This window comes from Acanthopagrus latus, chromosome 1 (genome assembly GCF_904848185.1).
Source record: "Acanthopagrus latus isolate v.2019 chromosome 1, fAcaLat1.1, whole genome shotgun sequence".
NCBI lineage: Eukaryota > Metazoa > Chordata > Actinopteri > Spariformes > Sparidae > Acanthopagrus > Acanthopagrus latus.
In genome coordinates, this window is record NC_051039.1 from 32170261 (window position 1) to 32191519 (window position 21259).

The window sequence follows — 21259 nt, forward strand, 5'->3', positions numbered from 1 at the left end:
ATAATAATGGCAATAAAAATTCTTAAAGCAAACAAGACAGAAATAAGACACACTCTTTAAACATAACTAAAAGTTTGCGAAAAAAGATATGTTTTTAGTTTACTTTTAAGAGAAGACACTGTTGTAGCAGACCATAATTGATGGAAGAGAATTCCAGCGAGTAGGACCATAGTGGCTGAAAGCGCCATGAGCTGATTTGGAGTTGATTCTGGGTATAGTGAGGAGCGCTTTATCTGATGATCTAAGGGATCTCCCTGGTGTGTGTTTGGTGAGCATGTCAGCAACGTAAGAGGGAGCCAAGCCATTACAACATTTAAAAACTATAAGAAGTATTTTAAAATCAATTCTTGTTTTACTGGGAGCCAATGAAAAGATAGAAGTGATGTGCCAAGCCAGATAATGTACGCATCATGGATATACACCCGTAAATATTTTCATTTGTCTGTTTGTGTATTGTGTGTCTAGGACACTACCACCCTTGACCTGAGAAGACACATACACATAAACACTCTTGGTTGTGCCATGTCTGTACAAAATCACAGTGTGATGACTGTAATGTAAAAAAAAAGCTTATCATTCATGTTCATGCAGGACACAGAAGTCATACGCCCCAGCTGTAGTCAACAACAGTTGTATTTTTAAGGTTTTATGCTCATGTTAAGTCAAGACAAGACAAGTCTAAGGAATTTAAAAAAGAAAACATCAAAGCTGTCATAACCAGTCACTAACTGGACTCAGTATGGTGCTTTACATCAGCTGACAAGTAGGGCAGCAAAATACACCTCCTGCTGTGAAAATGTCACAGATGATTACATAATGTAATCTGTGTTTGGTTTCCATGACAGTGTGGGTCAGTGTAAGGAGGTGGACAATGCTGCAAGGTCACGGCAGGTCCCAATGTCTCCGTCTGATTTCCTGGACAAACTGATGGGGAGGACATCTGGATATGATGCCAGGATAAGACCCAACTTCAAAGGTATCTGCACTTAATTTTGTTGTATCTGTTACAGTGACATTAATGATATTCTATTCCATCTGGCTATTTGTTTGTCTGCATTTTTTTTTTGTAACTCAGCCACCCTTGTGAAGCGCTATCCATAATAACATGGATACGTTGCGTTACAGTTACTAATTTTGTTTAATGCTATTTTCTTTTACATAAAATGAGAGGCAGCTGTCACCACGTGACCTGAGTAGTGCTTACGAGGGTGCATCCACCATCTTGAACAGCTAGGTATGGCAACACCACAAGGATAAACCACAAGCAGAGTTGCAGTAAAACAGTAAATATTGTTGAGTTAGTTTATGACCTGATTAGTTTTCCTATGATTATTTTGGACGGCGGAGTGGAGTTACCCATCTTAGCATATCTTAAGTGTCCATCTTGCTGTTACTGTGTACTGTCCTACGATTTTCCTTTGGGCATTTGCATTTTGGCCCTGATTTGTTAAAGTTCCCATATTATACTGTTTTTCATCACGTTGTCTTAAAATATGAAACATAACCACTGTCTCTTCTGTTGTGCTGTAGCTGGGACAAAATATAGGCAGTTATGTTGATTTTTACAACCAACAACAGAGCTATTTGAGTGTCTAACTTTGAGTGACGACATTGTGAAACACTGCTGTCTGACTGCTGGACACACCGAACTTCACCTCAGTTATGAACGTCCCCCTCTTGGATATCTCCTAACACCGCACAGAAGAGGTCGGCCTATGATAATGACTCCTTTCGTTACCTTAACGAAAGGAGCAGATTGTGAACAAGCCTGTAGGAGCGCTGTGTTATCAGTGGGTGGGCTGCAGAGACCATGCAGGAATTGCTTGTTTTCCTCATTCTGGGAGTTGGCAGACTCAGGGAGGACCAGCTTATATATGTAGGGACCAGATAAAACGTGTTTTTTGTGATATGGGACCTTTAATATTGTTCTATGATTTACATGTCAGTACAGCCCCTTACAATTGGCATGAATTGTAAAATGCTATGCAAGGACTGGCAACCAAGCACAGCCATTCAAAATCATCATTAACAAATGTACAGTTTAAATGAAGCTATTTGTATACTTGTCAACGTGTTCTTGCCGTACATAACTGTCCAAGATGGTGGATGTACTCTAAGGTACACTCCGGAGATTGGGTAGCCACTCACATCGGGTGGTGACAATAGCCAGAGGTATTTCCACCTCTGTCTGTTTGCTACACACACATGTTGTGAAACTTGAATTGAACTTGTGTAAGATTAATCCATTATTCTGACTCACCTTGAGAAGGACCCCCGCCCCCTTCAAAAGATAAGGTTTGTGGAAGGCTAGCTTATGTAGTTTTAGCATCCTCAGAAACGACGGCACGACAACAATACTCTGCAGTAAATGGGTCCAAGTATAAACCGCCATCAAAAAGCCACACATAATGCTCAGAGCAGCACTGAACTCTAGCAACTTTAGAAACAGGGTCCCAGCACATATTTAGAGGCATCAAACATTTGATATCATTGCCGGATTTGTCAGAAAAGATAAACAAAACTCACTTCTCCAGCTGCAGGCTCGTTGTGGGGAAGCCCTGTGAGTCGATCACCTAGTGCAGTAGAATTACGCAGCTCAATGATGATCATTGCTGCAGGACTCTACTGCACTCGTTAATCAACTCACAGGGCTTCCCCACAACAAGGATGCTTCTTGGGTGGTGACATTACTGGGTGTGGGTGTCACCTGGGTACTCTATAGTGCTCCCTGCTGTAAATTCCAACCTCGTATTGAATTCGGTATGCATATGTAGCACGACCAGACACATGAAAAATGTTGGGGACCAAAATCCTAAGTCCAACAGAAAGTCAGCCATTTTGATTTCCGCCACCATTCTGACCCATTTCCATGCCTCGAACTTTAACGAACTCCTCCTACAGATTTAACACCACAGACTTCATAGTTCGGTCAGTATCACCCTCAGACCTTGCAGATGAAAAGTTATCAAAAGCTTTTGCCTCTGTTTTACCTGGTGGCCGTGGCGCTGTGGTCCATTTCAGTGCTTTCCCATAAAGCATCAAGTTCTTATAACTTCAACATACAATTTATCATCTGCACCATACTGATCACAGATGTAGAGTGTGTCGCCCTTAATACATCAATACATCAATACTGTGTCAAACCCATAGCGCCACCCACTTGACACAGGAAGTCTGCCTTTTATCAGTCAATCAGACTTCCTACATTCACATAAGTGATGCAAATTCACTATGCAGATGTATCATGACCTGACGCACACAAAAACAGTTTGAACTCATACCCTCAGTCCAAAAGGAAGTCAGCCATTTAGATTTCCATTTTGAAATGTTTCCATTCCTTGTACTTTAACAAACTTCTACAGATTTAACAGAACAGACTTCACATTCAGTCAGTATCATCCTCAAACCTTCAAGATTTATCAGTTATCAAAATATTTCACCTTGGTCATATCTGGTTGCCAGGGTGGTGCGGTCCATTTCGATGTTTTGCCATAAAACATCAATTCCTTATAACTTCCAACATACAATTTCCCATCTACATCAAATTGCTCACACATGTAGAGGGTGTCACCCTGAATGTCTATACATCAATACTGTGTCATATCAAACATCATCATAACATCAAACATCATAACATCATCCAAATGCATAACATTTACAGCTTGTTTTTTACAAATCATACACTACATCATGACATGTAAGTAACAGATGAGCATGCCCTTTGACTGTGCCACAGCCCAATGTGCATGGAGCGAGGGCCTGTTAATCGCTGCTTGCAGCTTTAATTTGTTTTACATCTATCTATTGTAATCACGACTCTTCTCCCTGCAGGTCCTCCAGTCAATGTTTCCTGTAACATTTTCATCAACAGCTTTGGCTCCATTGCTGAAACTACCATGGTGAGTAAGAGAGAAACCAAAATTAATTAGCTGAAAGGTTAGATTATCATTTACACGTTGGCTGGCACACTGACAAGCAGAAATAATAGCAGAGGGAGGCAGACACAGACAGAAATCAGATGAGACAGACAAGCAGACAGAAATAGCAGATGTACTGTGAAGACATTGAGTGACTCTGACAGCATGAAGACATGAAGTCACTGCAGGCAGCACACAAGCTGCGTTCATCAATATTATGTGTGCACACACATACATAGACCAGGTTTAGGTTTTAATAGGTTTTGGGGTGTAAGGCTAAAGATGTGCTAAAATTGTCAGTGAGGGACATTTGGTCTGACCTCCTGGCACAGAAGTGAAAGCATTTTATCAGCTTTCATTATCCTCATAAGGCCCTCCATCTCCACTAGGCTTTAGGAGAGCTGCAGTGTTGTCCCAACCTGGGAGTCCCTGACTGGGCTGGAACAAGACAAATTTCAGTTTGTGTGGAAATACAGAATGCACTACAAAAATTGAGATGGATTCAAAGTAGCTGCGATGCTTTCCGGGATGTTGCCCATCCACACTTGCAATTTATGCTTCATTGTCAACAATAACAGACAGTTATCCTGTATATAGATAGTAATGCTGAGGGAAATTAAAGATGAAGATGGATTATTCAGTGTTGTAAAAACCATAATCAAACCTGAATGCACGGATACAATGCTGAAAAGAAAATTGCGGCTTAGGGGCCACTAGCTGGTTTTAACACATTCACAGCATGTCCACACAGAAGCAAGATACACAAACACACTGCAAATACGCACAACACCAGTAAATACATGAACTTGCTGCAATTACAGAAGACACCAGTGTTTCCATTGGACCTAGTTTTGAACACAGCTTGGACACACTTGCGGTTGCTACATTTTACGCACGCTGCGAAGGAGCCAGTGAGGGAAAAAGGAGGGGTGAAACAGGGGAAACCAAACCATATTTTTATTCTTCAACTGTTTTTATATTCCTGTTTTACTAGTGTAACTAAAGGGATAGTGCATTTGGCTCTGAGCATTGCCAAAACACTGAGTTCTCTTCCTGAGTGCATCCAGTAAAGACAGTGTTAGACCTGTTGTCTCACAGTAAGGAATAGTTCATGAATAGCTTCAATCAGAAAATCTGAAAGTTAGCCTTCATGAACCAAAGCTGACTGGTAGTGAGGCAGAACTCCATATTTCTCTAAGTCAGTAATGATTGAAAACATTAGTGACGCTTCACTTTACTTTCAGTTTCCTGCATAATTAACAGAGCAGAACTGGTTGTGATAAGTCAGGGCCTTTCTAAAGATGGATGGATGGACAAGTGGACCGATGACTGAAGCGACAACATCTAAGTGCTTTCTGCAGCGCTGGGAGTATTTCTGACAGAGGAGTCATTTGTATGTGTGTGTGTGTGCGCACGTTGGTGTATGTGTGTTTGCCAAGCGAGAACTGTCATGAAACATTTCACAATGTACAATATTGCTTTCATTTGACTTTTATTATTTATCCAACTGAAATGAATTTTTAATGGTGTGTGTGTGTGTGTGTGTGTGTGTGTGTGTGTGTGTGTGTGTGTGTGTGTGTGTGTGTGTGAGTCTCACAACAGTCAGCTTTGTGAATGTGTCATGCTGGCCCTCTGTGTGAATTCTTTTTAGAGTGGACTTTACAGCAGGGGCATTATTATCATTTTTATTTTTACTTTATTTTGCCTGTTTTCACAATGCTTCCTCAGTTGTAGTTTTTATTTTCATGATGTCTGTTGTTAAGTCCCATTTCGTAGTAGGAGCTGTAGAGCAAGAGGAATGTGGAGAGATACGTATACAGGGTCATATGTCACGTTAGGATTAAGAACCTCTCTCTTCTCACCATCTGTCTTTTCATCTACCCACTCCTCTCTTCCTCTGACAAACAAGAGAGCACAGTGACATAACCTCAACACATGAACAACACATTTAAAAAAAATTGTACTGACATGACATGAAGTATTAACAAGTAGAAAGTAGTAACTGCAACTGGAGGTCATTTCAGCTGACACATTAACAGCTGGACAAAGTATTTTGTTGTTTCTATTCTATTCTATTCTATTCTATTCTATTCTATTCTGGAGTGAGATAAGGGATGGACTCCAGTGTCAAGACATTGTCATTTATGTCCTTCATAGATTGAATTGTTGCTGTTTGTAGTGACATTGTTATTATTGTTAGTAGCAGTAGTTATAATAGTAGTAGTAGTGCAGTGTCCATTCAAAACGTGCTGTTTGGGACAGCTTATCTGTTTTCCATAATTGATTTTGAAGATTTAACATCTGGATGATTATATCAGTACTATCTAAACTGGACCACAACAACCAAAGAAAGAGACCTCCCACAGCAACTGACAGGGCTGCCAAGCAGCAGTAAATATTGTAGCCCTTGAGGCTAACATTAGCATACTGCTGTTGACCGATACTAAAAATCTGGCATACAGTTTTCACTGACGAATAGAAAACCTGTTTACTGCAACTCCCCATTCATCCACAGTTTAAGCTTTTGTTTTTATTTCTTTCTCACTGCAACACGATGGTTTGTATCTCTTCTGACAGAATGACAAATAAATTGGCTATGAAAAGCTTTGGGTCCTGAGGACAAGACAAGACAACAAGAAACACAAAATGAACAGAAAACACTCCCGTAGGAGGAAAAAGGAAAACTACACTGATCCTCAAAAAACTAATTCTATGAAAATTTAATAAACAGAAAATCACTCACAAAGGAAAAAGCTCACAGGCTATCAAAATTATCTACTCTCTATGTACAAAATTTATCAAAAGAAAATGCTCCAAAAGCAAACGCAATCAAGCAATCAAATTACCTTGCTAGAAACAAAAAGACTGACCAAAAAATTATTAACACAAAATCACTCTTCTTCAGAGGAATACTACAACAGAAAACAAGACTTGACAATACTTAATTGTGGCGTGGAACAAGACTATTAACAAGGCTGGATGTATTCGACAGGACGAAGAAAAAGACAAAGTCTTTATACACATGAGGGAGGGGAGCACAGGTGGAAACAATCACGGATTAGGGATGACATCAGACCGGTGACACAAGAGGAAGGGCAAGTAACCTGAAACGAGAGGAGAGTTACTTTTAAAAATAAAATATGAAATTTTCAAGAGAAAAAACCCAAGATAGGTCATCCCTCACCGCGGTGTGACAGAATGAGGATGTACTGTCTCTCTGTTGTTTGTGTATTTATTTAACAGCCTCAGAAAACTATTGAGGTCAAAATTAACTATAAACTATTAGTATTTCATCAGAATTATATATATAATGCCATTCATTTTATATATATATATATATATATATATATATATATATATATATATATATATATATATATATATATATATATATAAAACCCTGGTGGGGTGGTATCTGTGTCATCCTCAAGCTCGGGTCCTCTACCAGAGGCCTGGGAGTTTGAGGGTTCTGCGCAGTATCTTGGCTGTTCCTAGGACTGCGCTCTTCTGGACTGAGGCTTCAGATGTTGTTCCTGGGATGTGTTGGAGCCACTCTCCCAGTTTGCTGGTTACTGCCCCGAGTGCCCCCACTACCATGGGGACCACGCTAGCCTTGACCTTCCACATCTGTTCCAGCTGCTCTTTCAACCCTTGGTACTTCTCAAGTTTCTTGTGTTCCTTCTTCCTGATGTTGGCGTCAGCTGGGATCGCCACATCTATCACCACCACCCTCTTCTGCTCTTTGTCCACCACTATGTCCGGTTGGTTAGCCAGGAGCTGTTTGTCAGTCTGGAAGCTGAAGTCCCACAGAACCTTGGCCCTGTTGTTCTCAGCCACCTTCTGTGGTATGGCCCATTGGGATTTGGGTACTTCTATTCCATACTGGTTGCAGATGTTCCTGTATACTATCCCAGCCACTTGGTTGTGCCTCTCCATGTACGCTGATCCAGCTAGCATCTTACACCCTGCTACTATGTACTGGACTGTCTCAGGGGCTTCTTTGCACAGTCTGCATCTTGGGTCTGATCTACTCTGGTAGATCCTGGCCTCTATGGCTCTTGTGCTTATGGCCTGTTCTTGTGCTGCCATGATTAGTGCCTCTGTGCTGTCTGTCAGCCCTGCATTTTCCAGCCACTGGTAGGATTTCTTGATATCAGCCACTTCTTCTATCTGATGGTGGTACATGCCATGTAGGGGCTTGTCCCTCCAGGTTGTCTGCTCCTCCTCCTCTGCACTCTCATCAGGGTTCTGCTGCCTGAGACATCCACTTTGCAGTTCATCCGTCAGGGCCATTTTTTTTTTATGTATTCTCGAATTTTCGATGTCTCATCCTGGACCGTGGCCTTGACGCTCACTAGCCCTCGGCCTCCCTCTTTCCGCTTAGTGTATAGCATCAGGGTGCTGGACTTGGGGTGGAACCCTTTGCCCTCTGGTAAGTCAATCCCCTCAGTCCTGATCATCTTTCCTCTCTTTGAGACCATCCAGCCACATTGTCCAATCCGAATGACATCCCTGTGTCATCGCTGTAGATCCTGGTGGTGTGGATCAGTGAGTCTATTTCTTACTCACTCCTGGCATACAGCTTGATGTCATCCATGTAGAGCAGGTGGCTGATTGTTGCCCCACTACGGATTCAGTACCCGTAGCCAGTATTCGTGATGATCTGACTGAGGGGGTCCCGGCCTATGCAGAACAGCAGTGGTGATAGCGCATCTCCTTGGTATATGCCGCACTTGATGTGGACTTGGGCAATCGGCTTTGAATTGGCCTCTAGGGTTGTCTTCCACATTTCCATCGAGTTCTGGATGAAGGCCCTTAGACTCCTGTTGATCTTATACAGTTCCAGACATTCCAGTATCCATGTGTGCGGCATTGAGTCATAGGCTTTCTTGTAGTCAATCCAGGCAATGCACAGGTTGGTCCGTCTCTTCTTACAGTCTCGGGCGACTGTTCCATCTCTTTTTTATCAACGTCTCTGTCTTCCAAAACTTTGTGCTATTTCGTTTCTCCCTCTTCTCTGCTTTCCTCTCTTCTTCTTTTCTTGACCAATGATGACAACTCAGCCTTTTGCCAAAACTCAAAATCACCGTAATTTGTGAAATTCATCCATACTAGTAGCCTAGGAGTATGTTTTTTTCTGATATAAAGTAGGCCAAATACGCTGGGGTGATAAGTTGACTGGACTACTTGTGGAGCAATGATTGTAGAGCGCGGAGTGCTACGAAATACGTGAATCAGAGTCAAAAAGGCCACTTTCCTTGACTGTCAAATATGCTTAGCAATGGTCAGTTATACGAAAATAATTGACCGTTGAACTTTGGGAAGCCCCAGAATTAAAAGAGCTGTGCAATATATATATACGTGTGTGTGTGTGTGTGTGTGTGTGTGTGTGTGTGTATATGTATATGAATATATGTATGTGTGTGTATATATATATATATATATATATATATATATATATATATATATATATATATATATATATATATATATATATATATATATATATATATAATATATAAAAACTATAAAATGTCCCGAAAGTTCACTCCAGAATGAAAGGTGTGTTATGTCTCAAGCCAAGTTAGTAGAAAATAAAACTACTGAAATGCAAGAGCCCCCATCATTTGACAAGCCTCCAGCTAATATAGTGGACCCCCCTTAAGATACTCATCCCTCACACACCAACCCAGTAGATTGTGGACCACCACCAGAAACAAAAACTCATTCTAAACAGCTTGTGTATAACCTCTACCTCCAGATAACTGTAATGGAAATCATGATCGGACACAACAAAAACCAAGAGACAGCTATCATGATCCTACCTGCAACTCTAAGCCTTCAGGACACAATGATGGAAACATCAGGGAATTTGTTAGATACTTTGCTCGTTGTGAAATTGTAGCAACAGGCCTCCTTCAGTTCAGCGACAAACCACAGAACTACAGGGCCTGGAAACGCTCTTTTGAGAATACAATAAAGGGTATAGAGCTGACAGCAAGTGAGGAGATGGATCTATTGTTTAAGTGGCAAGGTAAAGAATCTGCTGAGCATGTTGAACAAATCAGAGCCATACACATCAACTGTCCAGATGCTGGGCTGAAAATGACCTGGGAGAGACTTGAACAATGTTATGGCTCAGCAGAGGTAGTTAAGGATGCTCTGTTTAAACAAATTGACAGTTTTCCAAAGATCACAAACAGAGATTATGTGAATCTGAGAAAATTCAGTGACATGCTCATGGAGCTCCAGTGACATCTGACATGCTCATGGAGCTCCAGAGTGCCAAGGAAGAGCCCTCTCTTTCCTGGACTCTTCCAGGGGGTTTAAAGCCAACGGTACAAAAACTCCCCTTCTACATGCAAGAAAAGTGGGTTTCAGTTGGTGCAAGCTACAAACGTGATCACCAGGTCTCTTTCCCCCCATTTTGATTTGTTAGTCAAGAGGCCATAGTTAAAAATGACCCAAGTTTTAACTTTGCCACTCACCTTGATCCTTCCCCCAGACCCAGGAAACCTTGGAAATTTAATAGACAGAGAGAAGAATCAGTGCAGAGGTATTTCCAAACCCCAGCTATGAGTCATATGGGAATTTAAAAAAGACAGATGACTGTAACAAACTGTGCCCATTACACAAAAAACTTCATGCCCTTCTGAAATGCAGAGCCTTTCGTGAGAAGCCCATAGAAGAACACAGAATGTTTCTGAAAGAGAACAATATTTGTTTTAGATGTTGTACACATTTTGCTAAACATTGTAAGGCCCAAATACAATGTTCTGAATAGTAAACCACCACACAGCTCTCCACCCAGGCCTAGCTCCCTGGACCAAAGCAACTGACCCTGATATAGAGCACAGCTGGGAGCAGGGTGTCACCTTCCCAAGTGAAGTCAATTCCAAATGCACTCAAGCTTGTGGTGAGAACCTTGCTGACAGGTCACGTTCCAAAATCTGCCTTGTAAAGGTATACCCAGCAAGCCACCCAGACAAGGCGATCAGGCTGAGTAACCGTTCTCTTGTCCGCTCAGTTTTTTGAAGTGTTCAGTGAAAATGGCCCTAGTTCGCCCTACCTCCCTAGTAGAGTCTCTAGATGGGACAGTCCACATCCCCCTGCCCAGTCTGATTGGGTTTAATGACATCCCCAACAACAGGGAAGAGATACCAACGCCCAGTGCAGCACTCCATCATCCTTATTTAAAGAATGTCACACACCTCCCCCCTGAACTCGACCCAAATGCCCACATATTTATGCTTCTTGGATGAGACATCGTCAGTGTTTACAAAGTCCATAAACAGAAAAGTGGCCCCAACAATGCCCCCTATGCACAAAAATTAGACTTGGGGTGGGTTAGAGTGGGAAATGTGTGTCAAGGTGGTGTTCACAAAACAACCACAGTGAATACCTTCTACACTAACACAACAGAAAAAGGATGGCCAACATTTTTTAAGCCTTGCCCTAGTTCAGTGTAAAAAAGAGACCCTGTGGGATCCAAATCCCCTACTACAACACACCACAACAGTGAAAGTGACAGATCTAGTTGTGACTCAGACCACCTTGGATGTTGTGTGTTTGAACAAACCAAAAATGACAACTCTCCCCTTCCATTGAAGACAATGATGGAGGAAAGAATGACAAAGGATGCAAACAATCATTGGACAGCTCCATTACCATTCAAATCACCATGCCAAAGGCTCCCTAACAACAGGCTGCAGGCTATGAATCAGCTTGTCTTTGATCCGCAACCAGAGATGAGAGACCATTTTATAGCCTTCATGGAAAATATTTTCCAAAATGGTCATGCTGAGATTGCCCCTCCTTTAAAGGAGAACGAGGAGAGATGGTATTTGCCTCTGTTCGGGGTTTATTACCCCAAAAAACCAAAACAGACTGTCACTTAGTGATGTCTTACTTAAGGGTCCAGACCTCAACAGCTCACTCCTTGGCGTCCTTATGCGCTTCAGGAAAGAAGCGGTAGCCTTCACAGCAGACATCAAGCAAATGTTTTATTGTTTCTACGTGCGGGAAGAGGACAGGAACTTTCTCCGCTTTCTGTGGTTCTGTGACAACATCTGCAATGACATCACGGAGTGTCGGATGAGAGTCCATGTTTTTGGTAACAGTCTCCTTTCCTGCAGTAGCAATGTTTGGCCTACATTAGTCTGTCCAGTGCTATGAGAAGGACTTTGACACAGATATCAAGCAGTTTGTAATACGTGATTTCTATGTAGATGACGGCCTTAAATCCCTTCCCACAGTAGAAATGGCCATGACTCTTCTGCAGAAGGCTTGTGATATCCTTGCCAAGTAGAACTTGAGGTTGCACAAGATCACAGCCAACAGGAAAGTGATCCTGGAAGCTTTTCCATCCCAAGACCTAACCCTTCACTCGACGTGGTGTCTTATCCACCATTAACAGTCTCTATGACCCGCTAGCACCCGTCACAATCCATGGCAAATCCATCCTCAGAGAGCTCACTGCAGATAATGGTAACTGGGATGCTCCTCTGCCCCAAGGGATGGAGGAGCCATGGGTTCTTTTGAGGGAGTCAGTAAGTGCACTGTCTAACCTCTCAATCACCAGAACATTAATATCTCAACTTCAGAGGCTACGCACAGAGAACTGTGCATCTTCTCTGATGCATCGACCAAAGCCATTACACTAGTGGCTTATTTGAAGGTAACTGATGCAAACGGGAACTGTGAAATTGGCTTTGTCATGGGGAAAGCAAAGCTGACACCAAATCCCAAACAAACTATTCCTAGACTAGAACTGTGTGCTGCTGTGCTAGCAGTTGAAATCGGTCTCAAGAGAGCTGGACATTCAGCTGAACAACACCCATATCTACACAGACAGTAAAGTCGTTCTGGGATGTATTTACAATGAGGCCAGACACTTTTATGTCTATGTTGGCAATCAGGTGGCTCAGATTAGGAGGTCCTCATGAGCAGATCAGTGGCTTCATGTTCCCACTAACCAGAACCCAGCAGATCCTGCAACACGATCTGTTCCTGCACATCAGCTCATACTCTCCAACTGAATCACTGGCCCCAAATTCCTGCTCAAAGATAAAGCTTCATCCAAGACATGTGTGACCTTGTCAAACCCAACTTAGACACTGATATCAGACCGCAGGTCTCCACCCTGAAAACCACAGCTAGTGTGAAACTACTAGGTTCTGAAAGATTCACTAAGTTTTCCCACTAGTGCTCCCTGCTTAATGCCATTGCTTGTTTGTTGCATCAATGGAGACTGTTCTTGTAAGGGCTGGCACTATTGTGATATGGGAGTCACAGTGAAAGAGTGTGAGCAAGCTAAAAACACTGTCATCGGATCAGTGCAAGAGGAAGTGTACGCTTGAGATCACATGCATTAACGAACAATGGGAAATTCCTAAGGGCAGTCCAATCAAAAATCTGGACCCCTTCTTAGACGACCAAGGTCTGCTTAGGGTAGGTAGACGTATCGGTAAGGCAAATCTAAGTCAAGCAGAAAAGAACCAACTCATTGTTCCCGGCCAACATCATGTTGCAGGCCTCATTGTGAAACACTACCATGAACAGACACGCCATCAAGGTCAGCTCTTCGCAGAGGGAGCTGTTCGAACAGCAGGTTGATGGATTGTTGTTGGCAAAAAGAAAGTGAGCTGTGTTATTCACCATTGTGTAAGATGTAGAAGGTTGAGAACCCCCTCAGTGTTAAAAAAATGACCGATCTCCCGGCACAACGTCTTTCAACTGACCCCCCATTCACAAATGTGGGCTTGGATGTGTTTGTCTCTGCACAACACACAAGGGGAGGCATTATCCAAACCAAAAGATGGGCTGTCATCTTCACATGTTTGAGCATGAGGACAGTCCATTTCGAAGTGATCGAATCTCTTGATACATCAGATTTCATCAGCTCACTCAGACGGTTCTTGGCTATCAGGGGTCTGGTGAAGAGCATCCACTCAGATCGTGGCACTACTTTTATTGGTGCTTGTAAAAACTCCAGATACCTTCAAACATAAACAATGCAGCAGTCAAAACATACCTGTCAGGACAGGGATTTTCATGGACTTTCAATCCCCTGCACACTTCTCATTTTGGGGGTGCATGGGAGAGGATGGTGGGCCTGGCTAGGAGAATTCTTGACACCATGTTCTTTGAGCTCAAAGCCACAAAACTCACTCATGAGGTTCTCATCACTTTCATGGCCGGGGTGTCAGCTATTATAAATATCGACAGACCCTACTGACCCGTTCATACTCTCCCCGGCTGTTCTCCTCAGACAGAAGGTCAACCCTAACCCTAACCTTTTAAAGTCCCACAGGTGGGGAAATTTGTTTGTCAAAGCAGCGACAGAAAATTTGAAAAACAGAAACATATTACAAGAACAGGATTTCTAAAGGGAAAGGGAAAGAAAATAGACATATATACATATTTACATGATATAGTGCAAAAAATTAACAGCAGTTTTTCTTGTTTTGTATTGTATTGTTTTAAACAGATTTTAAATACAGATAATAAATATGGAATAAATATGGTGTTAAAAAAATTGACCAGATGTGCAAAAACAGAAGTGACCTTTGCAAAAACAGAAGTGACCTTTGTTCAGGCATACTGCACAGTGCTGTGGGAGCAGTGCTGGTTGTGCAGTCTGACAGCAGCAGGTAGGAAGGACCTGCGATACCTCTCAGGTAGGTTCAGGAGTGCCCCCTGCACTCCAAAGGACCTGAGCTTCCTCAGCAAATATGGTCTGCTCTGACCTTTCTTGTATGTCGCTGCAGTGTGATCAGTCCAGTTCAGTTTATTGTTCAGGTGAACTCCCAGGTACTTGTAGGATGTCACCATCTCAATGCCCGTTCCCAGGATGTTCACCTGTGTGCATAGTTGTTTGTGCCTGCGGAAATCTACCACCAGCTCTTTGGTTTTCCCGGCGTTGAGCTGGAGGTGGTTCTGCCAGCACCAGTCCACAAAGTCCTGAATAAGTTCTCTGTAGGCTCTGTCGTCCCCGTCCCTGATGAGGCCAACGATAGCAGAGTTGTCAGAGAACTTCTGTAGATGACAGCGAGGGGATTGGTGGTAGAAGTCTGCAGTGTACAGGGTGAACAGGAAAGGGGCCAGGACCGTTCCCTGTGGGGCCCCTGTACTGCAGATTAATGTGTCCGACACGTAGTCCTGAGTCCTCACATACTGTGGCCGGTTAGTGAGGTAGTCCAGGATCCAGGATGTGAGGTGTTGATTCACCCCTGCAAGCTCCAGCTTGTCCCCCAGGAGTGCAGGCTGTATAGTGTTGAAGGCACTGGAAAAATCAAAGAACATGATCCTCACAGTGCTTCCGGGCTTCTCCACGTGAGACAGTGATCTGTCCAGGAGGAAGATGATGGTGTCATCCACTCCGATGCCAGGTTGATATGCAAACTGGAGAGGGTCCATAAAAGGGTCTCCAGGCTCCAGGGTCTTCATCAGTTGTGAAGTGAGAGCAACTGGTCTGTAGCTGTTAAAGTCTTTTGGGTGAGGGATCTTTGGTACAGGTACCACGCAGGAGGTTTTCCACAGCAGTGGCACTTTTCCCAGCTTCAGGCTCATGTTGAAGATATACTCCACAATCCTGTACAGCTGATCCCCCACAGCCTGGGAGTCTGGAGTTTTCTGCCCTGAGATGGTTTTAAGGCTTTTCCAGACTCCTCTGACGTTTTTCTGTTGCAACTGGTTCTCCATCTTCCTCCTGTAGCTGTTCTTCCTCTCTGATCTTCTTCCTCAGCTCCTTCTGCACAGCCTTCAGCTCCTCCTTGTTTCCTGACCTAAAGACCCTCTTTTTCTCCTTAAGGAGAGCCTTTATGTCCGGATTAATCCAGGGTTTGCTGTTTGAAAAACACCGTACAGTCCTGGTGGGTACAGTGTTATCAACACAGAAGTTAGTGTAGTCCGTTATGCAGCCTGTTAAACTGTCAGTGTCCTCCCCATGAGAAACACACAGTTCTTCCCACACAGTGGAGTCAAAGCAGTCCCTCAGAGCCTCCTCAGACTCCTCAGTCCATGCTTTAACTATGCGTGTTTCCACTGGTTGTCTGTTTACAAGGGGCTTGTTCACAGACAGGAGATGCACCAGGTTGTGGTCAGATCTTCCCAGGGGGGGGAGGGGGGATGAGTTGTATGCCTCCTTGATGTTCACATACAATAAGTCCAGTGTTTTATTGTCTCTGGTGTGGCAGGTGACATATTGTGTGAATCTGGGCAGAGTGGAGGACAGAGAGGCATGAGTGAAGTCCCCAGAGATGGGGAAGAGGGGGATGTACACAGCGCAAACGATCACCTGTGTGAACTTCCTCAGGAGGTAGTATGGCCTCATGCTTAAAAAAAAGTTTGATGTCCTTACTGCAGACCTGTTGTTTAACAGTGATGTGCCCACCAACTGTCATTAACAAACACAGCCAGCCCTCCTCCTTTCCTCTTACCGCTCTCTACGATCCTGTCTGCTCGCTGCAGTTGAAAGCCGTCCAGGTTAGCATGCACCGCGGCAGTACTGAGGGCCAACAGCTGATCCCTACTATAAACAATAGGTCTATGTACAGGCTCCCCGGACACGGCGTAAAAAGTTGAAAAATAAGTATTGAGACCAGAACGAAGAATGCAAGTCTGGTCTCCATACTGCACGAGAGGGCTCAAAAGAGTAGTAAAAAAAAGAATCGTTAAAAAGTGCAAAAGAAATATAAAAAGAGGAAAAAGCTCAAAAGTGAGCGAGAGCTGCTGTGACAGGCTGCCATTCAAGCGGCGCCATCTTGGAGACAACTTCTCTGATCTCTATAGGCACCAGTGGCGTCCAACAGTCCAACATCTTGCCAGTGTTTTCTGGGACAAGTGGAGATGTCAGTTTCTCTCAACACTCCAACCCAGCACAAATGGCAATCTAGTCAACCAAATGTGAACCCAGGGACTGTTGTTGTTCCAAAAGACATTCATTTTCCAAGAAATGAGTGGCCGCTTGGACTTGTGACCAAGGTGTTTCCTAGCACTGATGGTAAAGTATGCACTGTGGAGATAAGGGTGGCTGGGCCACATGGAACCGAGCTCTTTACCAGGCCTTTCTCACAGATAGTGGTTCTTTTCCCCCCAGAGCTATAAAGACTGATAGGAATATTTTTTTGTGTTTTATAAAAGAGGGGTGTCAATCAATGCCAGGAGGGGAGTGTTCTGTGTAGTTTATAAGATTCAGTGCGTTAGTTATAAAAAGACCTGATGTATTTAATTTCATTTTGTTGTGTAAATGTAATATTCATAATTTTAAGATTATTTTGTTCATTTTCCTTTTAGTTTCACCTTTGCTTCTGCAAAAACCTGGCAAAAATGATAAGTTGAGATTTGATTTGATTTTTTGTAGTGATGGTTAAGATTGGGGATACAGTGTAAGCCCAGGGGCCTCCCATGTTCAGGTTAATCGATTCTTCCCGGGCTGCGCCACCACTGTAAACAAACGTACCCCACTCGCAAATTTGCGATGACGTCACACATGCAAGCTGCTGCAGAGCAGAGGTGAGCTCAGCTGCTACATGCTAAATGTCTAAATGTCATCCCGGCAAAATTAAAAGTCTGGCTGCATTTCACAAAGAAGGACAACACCTCGGGATCATCATCTGTAATACCTGTAAGACGGATCTGTGCGCCAAAGATGGTAATACAACTAATATCTCCACACAACACGGCATTATACTCCAGCAATGCCGTGTGATTGACGCACTTGGCAGCACCAGTGCTAGCACTAGCACAGCTGGTAAAATTAACAACTGGTCATTTTACTCATTTGAGCATTATTTATTTGTTTATTGAGGACTCATTTGAGTATTGTTTATTCTCAGCAGTGAATAATTAAGATTTATATTAATGAACCAGATTGTATTATTTTCTGTACTCATGTACTACTTGTTTTGTTATGTTATGATATGTTAATAACAATATTGTGGTGTTTATGGTGTTTTCATGTTGTGACATAGATTACCTAGATATTACATTTTTTTTTTAAATGAGACTCTATAAATCAAGGGGATGGAGGGCCTACCTCTCACCCCCGGGGCCTAGCATTCGGTTAAGACGGCCCTGGCCTCGTAGTGCAGTTGTTCATGCTCCTCTGGATTATGGACTTGCTAGCTCACCACAGCTAAGACCGTTAAGTTGCAGGCACTCATTTTGAAGTATCAGTGTACTATTACAATCGAGCCATATCTGCCATGGCCAGTCACAATAACATTTGGAATGAACTGCCCTTTCATCCTGGCTCATCCCATGCCATGTCACAATACTGTAAAGGAGATTTTCCACATATTTTCATGGGTGATGGACAAGAGGACTTTCCAAAATGGTGCAGACGTTTCAAAGTGCTGAAATTAGCCATCTAGTGGAGGAAGCTTTTCCCACTTATGGACACAATGCTGAAGATGTAGAGAAATTCAGATGCCTCATTGCTAGAATTGAGCCATATCTGCAGCTGCGCTGTCATGAACATGGTGTTACAACTCTCGAGTCTGCTCTTAAAGGTCCCATATTATACTGTTTTTCATCAATTTCACACAGCTGTTAGAAGTCAAACAGCTCTGTATTCGATATGCATTGCCCCAAACCCATCCGTGGTCCTGAATTTCAGCTGTCTAAAAGTCGCTCTACAGAGCTCTCTTCAGAGCAGTCTGGTTCTGTGCCTGCACCTTTAAATGCTAATGAGCACCTACTGTCAACGCCTACTTGCAGAGCCCTGCCTGCTACTCTCAGGGAGAGGATGCCCCTTGCGTTAGCAGTAGCATGTGCTAATGTTTACGGTGGATGTATATATGTATTGCTATGGCTCATGGAGATTTTTTCGTTCAGCCATACCACTTTGACCTAGAATCGGACCCAGAAGGAGAGGCTCCTGAAGAAGCACAGACTCTGTGGCTGCAGCAGGACATTTCAGAATGGTTAGTGTGTTTGTATAATTTTAGTTTGTTCTTATGTGTTATATTTACCACCATGAAGCCAATGGCTAACAGCTAGCAAAAGCTGTGTTTGTCTCCAACTGTCTCCAAACTCTTGGAGACTGTTAGCATCGTCTCTGTCTCCACTCTGCATGTTTCCAGACTATTTACTGTGACAACCAAGCTCCATCATAATATCATTAACATTAAATTTGCATATCAGACCGAAGCGGAGCTAACTAGTTAGCCGATTTCCAGCTGACTTCACCATACTCGTAGGCAACTATAAATACTATTAAACTGTGGTGATGCTTTTTCGGTGGCTCAGGTGCAGTTGCTGGGTCCAATATGGTTGGGACTGATCCTTTTATGAGGGTCAGTGTCGAGGCAAAGCCAGCTTTGTACTGACCGTCGTTACTGAGGCAGTCTGATGTGAAGCGATTAGCATACACACAAACACGAACCGTAGCCGGCACGTTGTCTTAAAATATGAAACGCAACCACTATCTCTTCTGTTGTTCTGTAGCTGGGACAAAATATAGGCACTTATGTTGATTTTTACAACCAACAACAGAGCTATTTGCGTGTCTAGCTTTGAGCAACGCCATTGTGAAACACTGCTGTCTGACTGCTGGACACACCGAACTTCACCTCATGGATGAACACCCCCCTCTCGGATATCTCCTATCACCACGCAGAGGAGGTCGGCCTATGATGGTGACTCCTTTCGTTACTTAACGAAAGGAGCAGATTCTGAACAGCTTGTAGGAGCACTGTGTTACCAGTGGGTGGGCTGCGGAGACCATGCAGGAATCGCTTGTTTTCCTTATTCTGGGAGTTGGCAGGCTCAAGGAGGACCAGCTTATATATGTAGAGACCAGAGAAAACATGTTTTTTATGATATGGGATCTCTAAGATTGCACTGCAGATTGAGACAGCACATCATGCTAGTAGAGTCTATTTAGAAATCCGGCTGGTTTATTAGGTAAAATTAGGTGAATAGGTAAAATTTGAATTTATATATTAATGTTCAAATGAAGTTTCTATGTGAAAGTTTATCACAAATGCCATTAGCATGTAGCTGAAAACCCAATTTGGAGAAATCTGGGGCCTATCATGGCTATGTGTTGCACAGATCTTTGAGGAGCACGGCGGCCGAGATCATCAACTTGGGGGGGATGAGGGTCAGAGTGGCCGGTTTGGGGCGAAAGAGGTTAGAACCCACAGATTGCCATTCGCGGCTATATACACTATATTACCAAAAGTATTCGCTCACCCATTCAAATGATCAGAATCAGGTGTTCTAATCACTTGGCCTGGCCCCAGGTGTATAAATTCAAGCACTCAGGCATGCAGACTGTGAAACAAGACATTTGTGAAAGAATGGGCCGCTCTCAGGAGCTCAGTGAATTCCAGCGTGGAACTGTCATAGGATGCCACTTGTGCAACAAATCCAGTCGTGAAATTTCCTCGCTCCTAAATATTCCACAGTCAACTGTCAGCTCTATTATAACAAAATGGAAGCGTTTGGGAACAACAGCAACTCAGCCACGAAGTGGTAGGCCACGTAAAGTGACGGAGAGGGGTCAGCGGATGCTGAAGCGCATAGTGCAAAGAGGTCGCCGACTTTCTGCACAGTCAATTGCTAGAGAGCTACAAACTTCATGTGACCTTCAGATTAGCCCAAGTACAGTACGCAGAGAGCTTTATGGAATGGGTTTCCATGGCCGAGCAGCTGCAGCCAAGCCACACATCACCAAGTGCAATGCAAGGCGTCGGATGCAATGGTGTAAAGCACGCCGTCACTGGCCTCTAGAGCAGTGGAGACGCGTTCTCTGGAGTGATGAATCACGCTTTTCCATCTGGCAATCTGATGGACGAGTCTGGGTTTGGAGGTTGCCAGGAGAACGGTACATTTCAGATTGCATTGTGCCAACTGTGAAATTTGGTGGAGGAGGAATTATGGTATGGGGTTGTTTTTCAGGAGCTGGGCTTGGCCCCTTAGTTCCAGTGAAAGGAACATTGAATGCTTCAGGATACCAAAACATTTTGGACAATTCCATGCTCCCAACCTTGTGGGAACAGTTTGGAGCGGGCCCCTTCCTCTTCCAACATGACTGTGCACCAGTGCACAAAGCAAGGTCCATAAAGACGTGGATGACAGAGTCTGGTGTGGATGAACTTGACTGGCCTGCACAGAGTCCTGACCTGAACCCGATAGAACACCTTTTGGATGAATTAGAGCGGAGACTGAGAGCCAGGCCTTCTCGACCAACATCAGTGTGTGACCTCACCAATGCGCTTTTGGAAGAATGGTCAAAAATTCCTATAAACACTCTCCTCAACCTTGTGGACAGTCTTCCCAGAAGAGTTGAAGCTGTAATAGCTGCAAAAGGTGGACCGACATCATATTGAATT

General features: G+C 43.4%; 1 protein-coding gene across 6 annotated transcripts in view; it reads left to right on the plus strand.

Annotated features, from left to right (window-relative positions):
- glra3 (glycine receptor, alpha 3) overlaps positions 1-21259 on the plus strand; it is a 114141-nt gene that overhangs the window by 37454 nt on the left and 55428 nt on the right. For all 6 annotated transcript variants that reach the window (XM_037110016.1, XM_037110022.1, XM_037109982.1 and 3 more), the window contains exons 2-3: positions 846-976; positions 3832-3899. In XM_037110016.1, coding sequence (XP_036965911.1) covers positions 846-976; positions 3832-3899 — 199 coding nt within the window. The remainder of the gene's footprint in view (positions 1-845; positions 977-3831; positions 3900-21259) is intronic.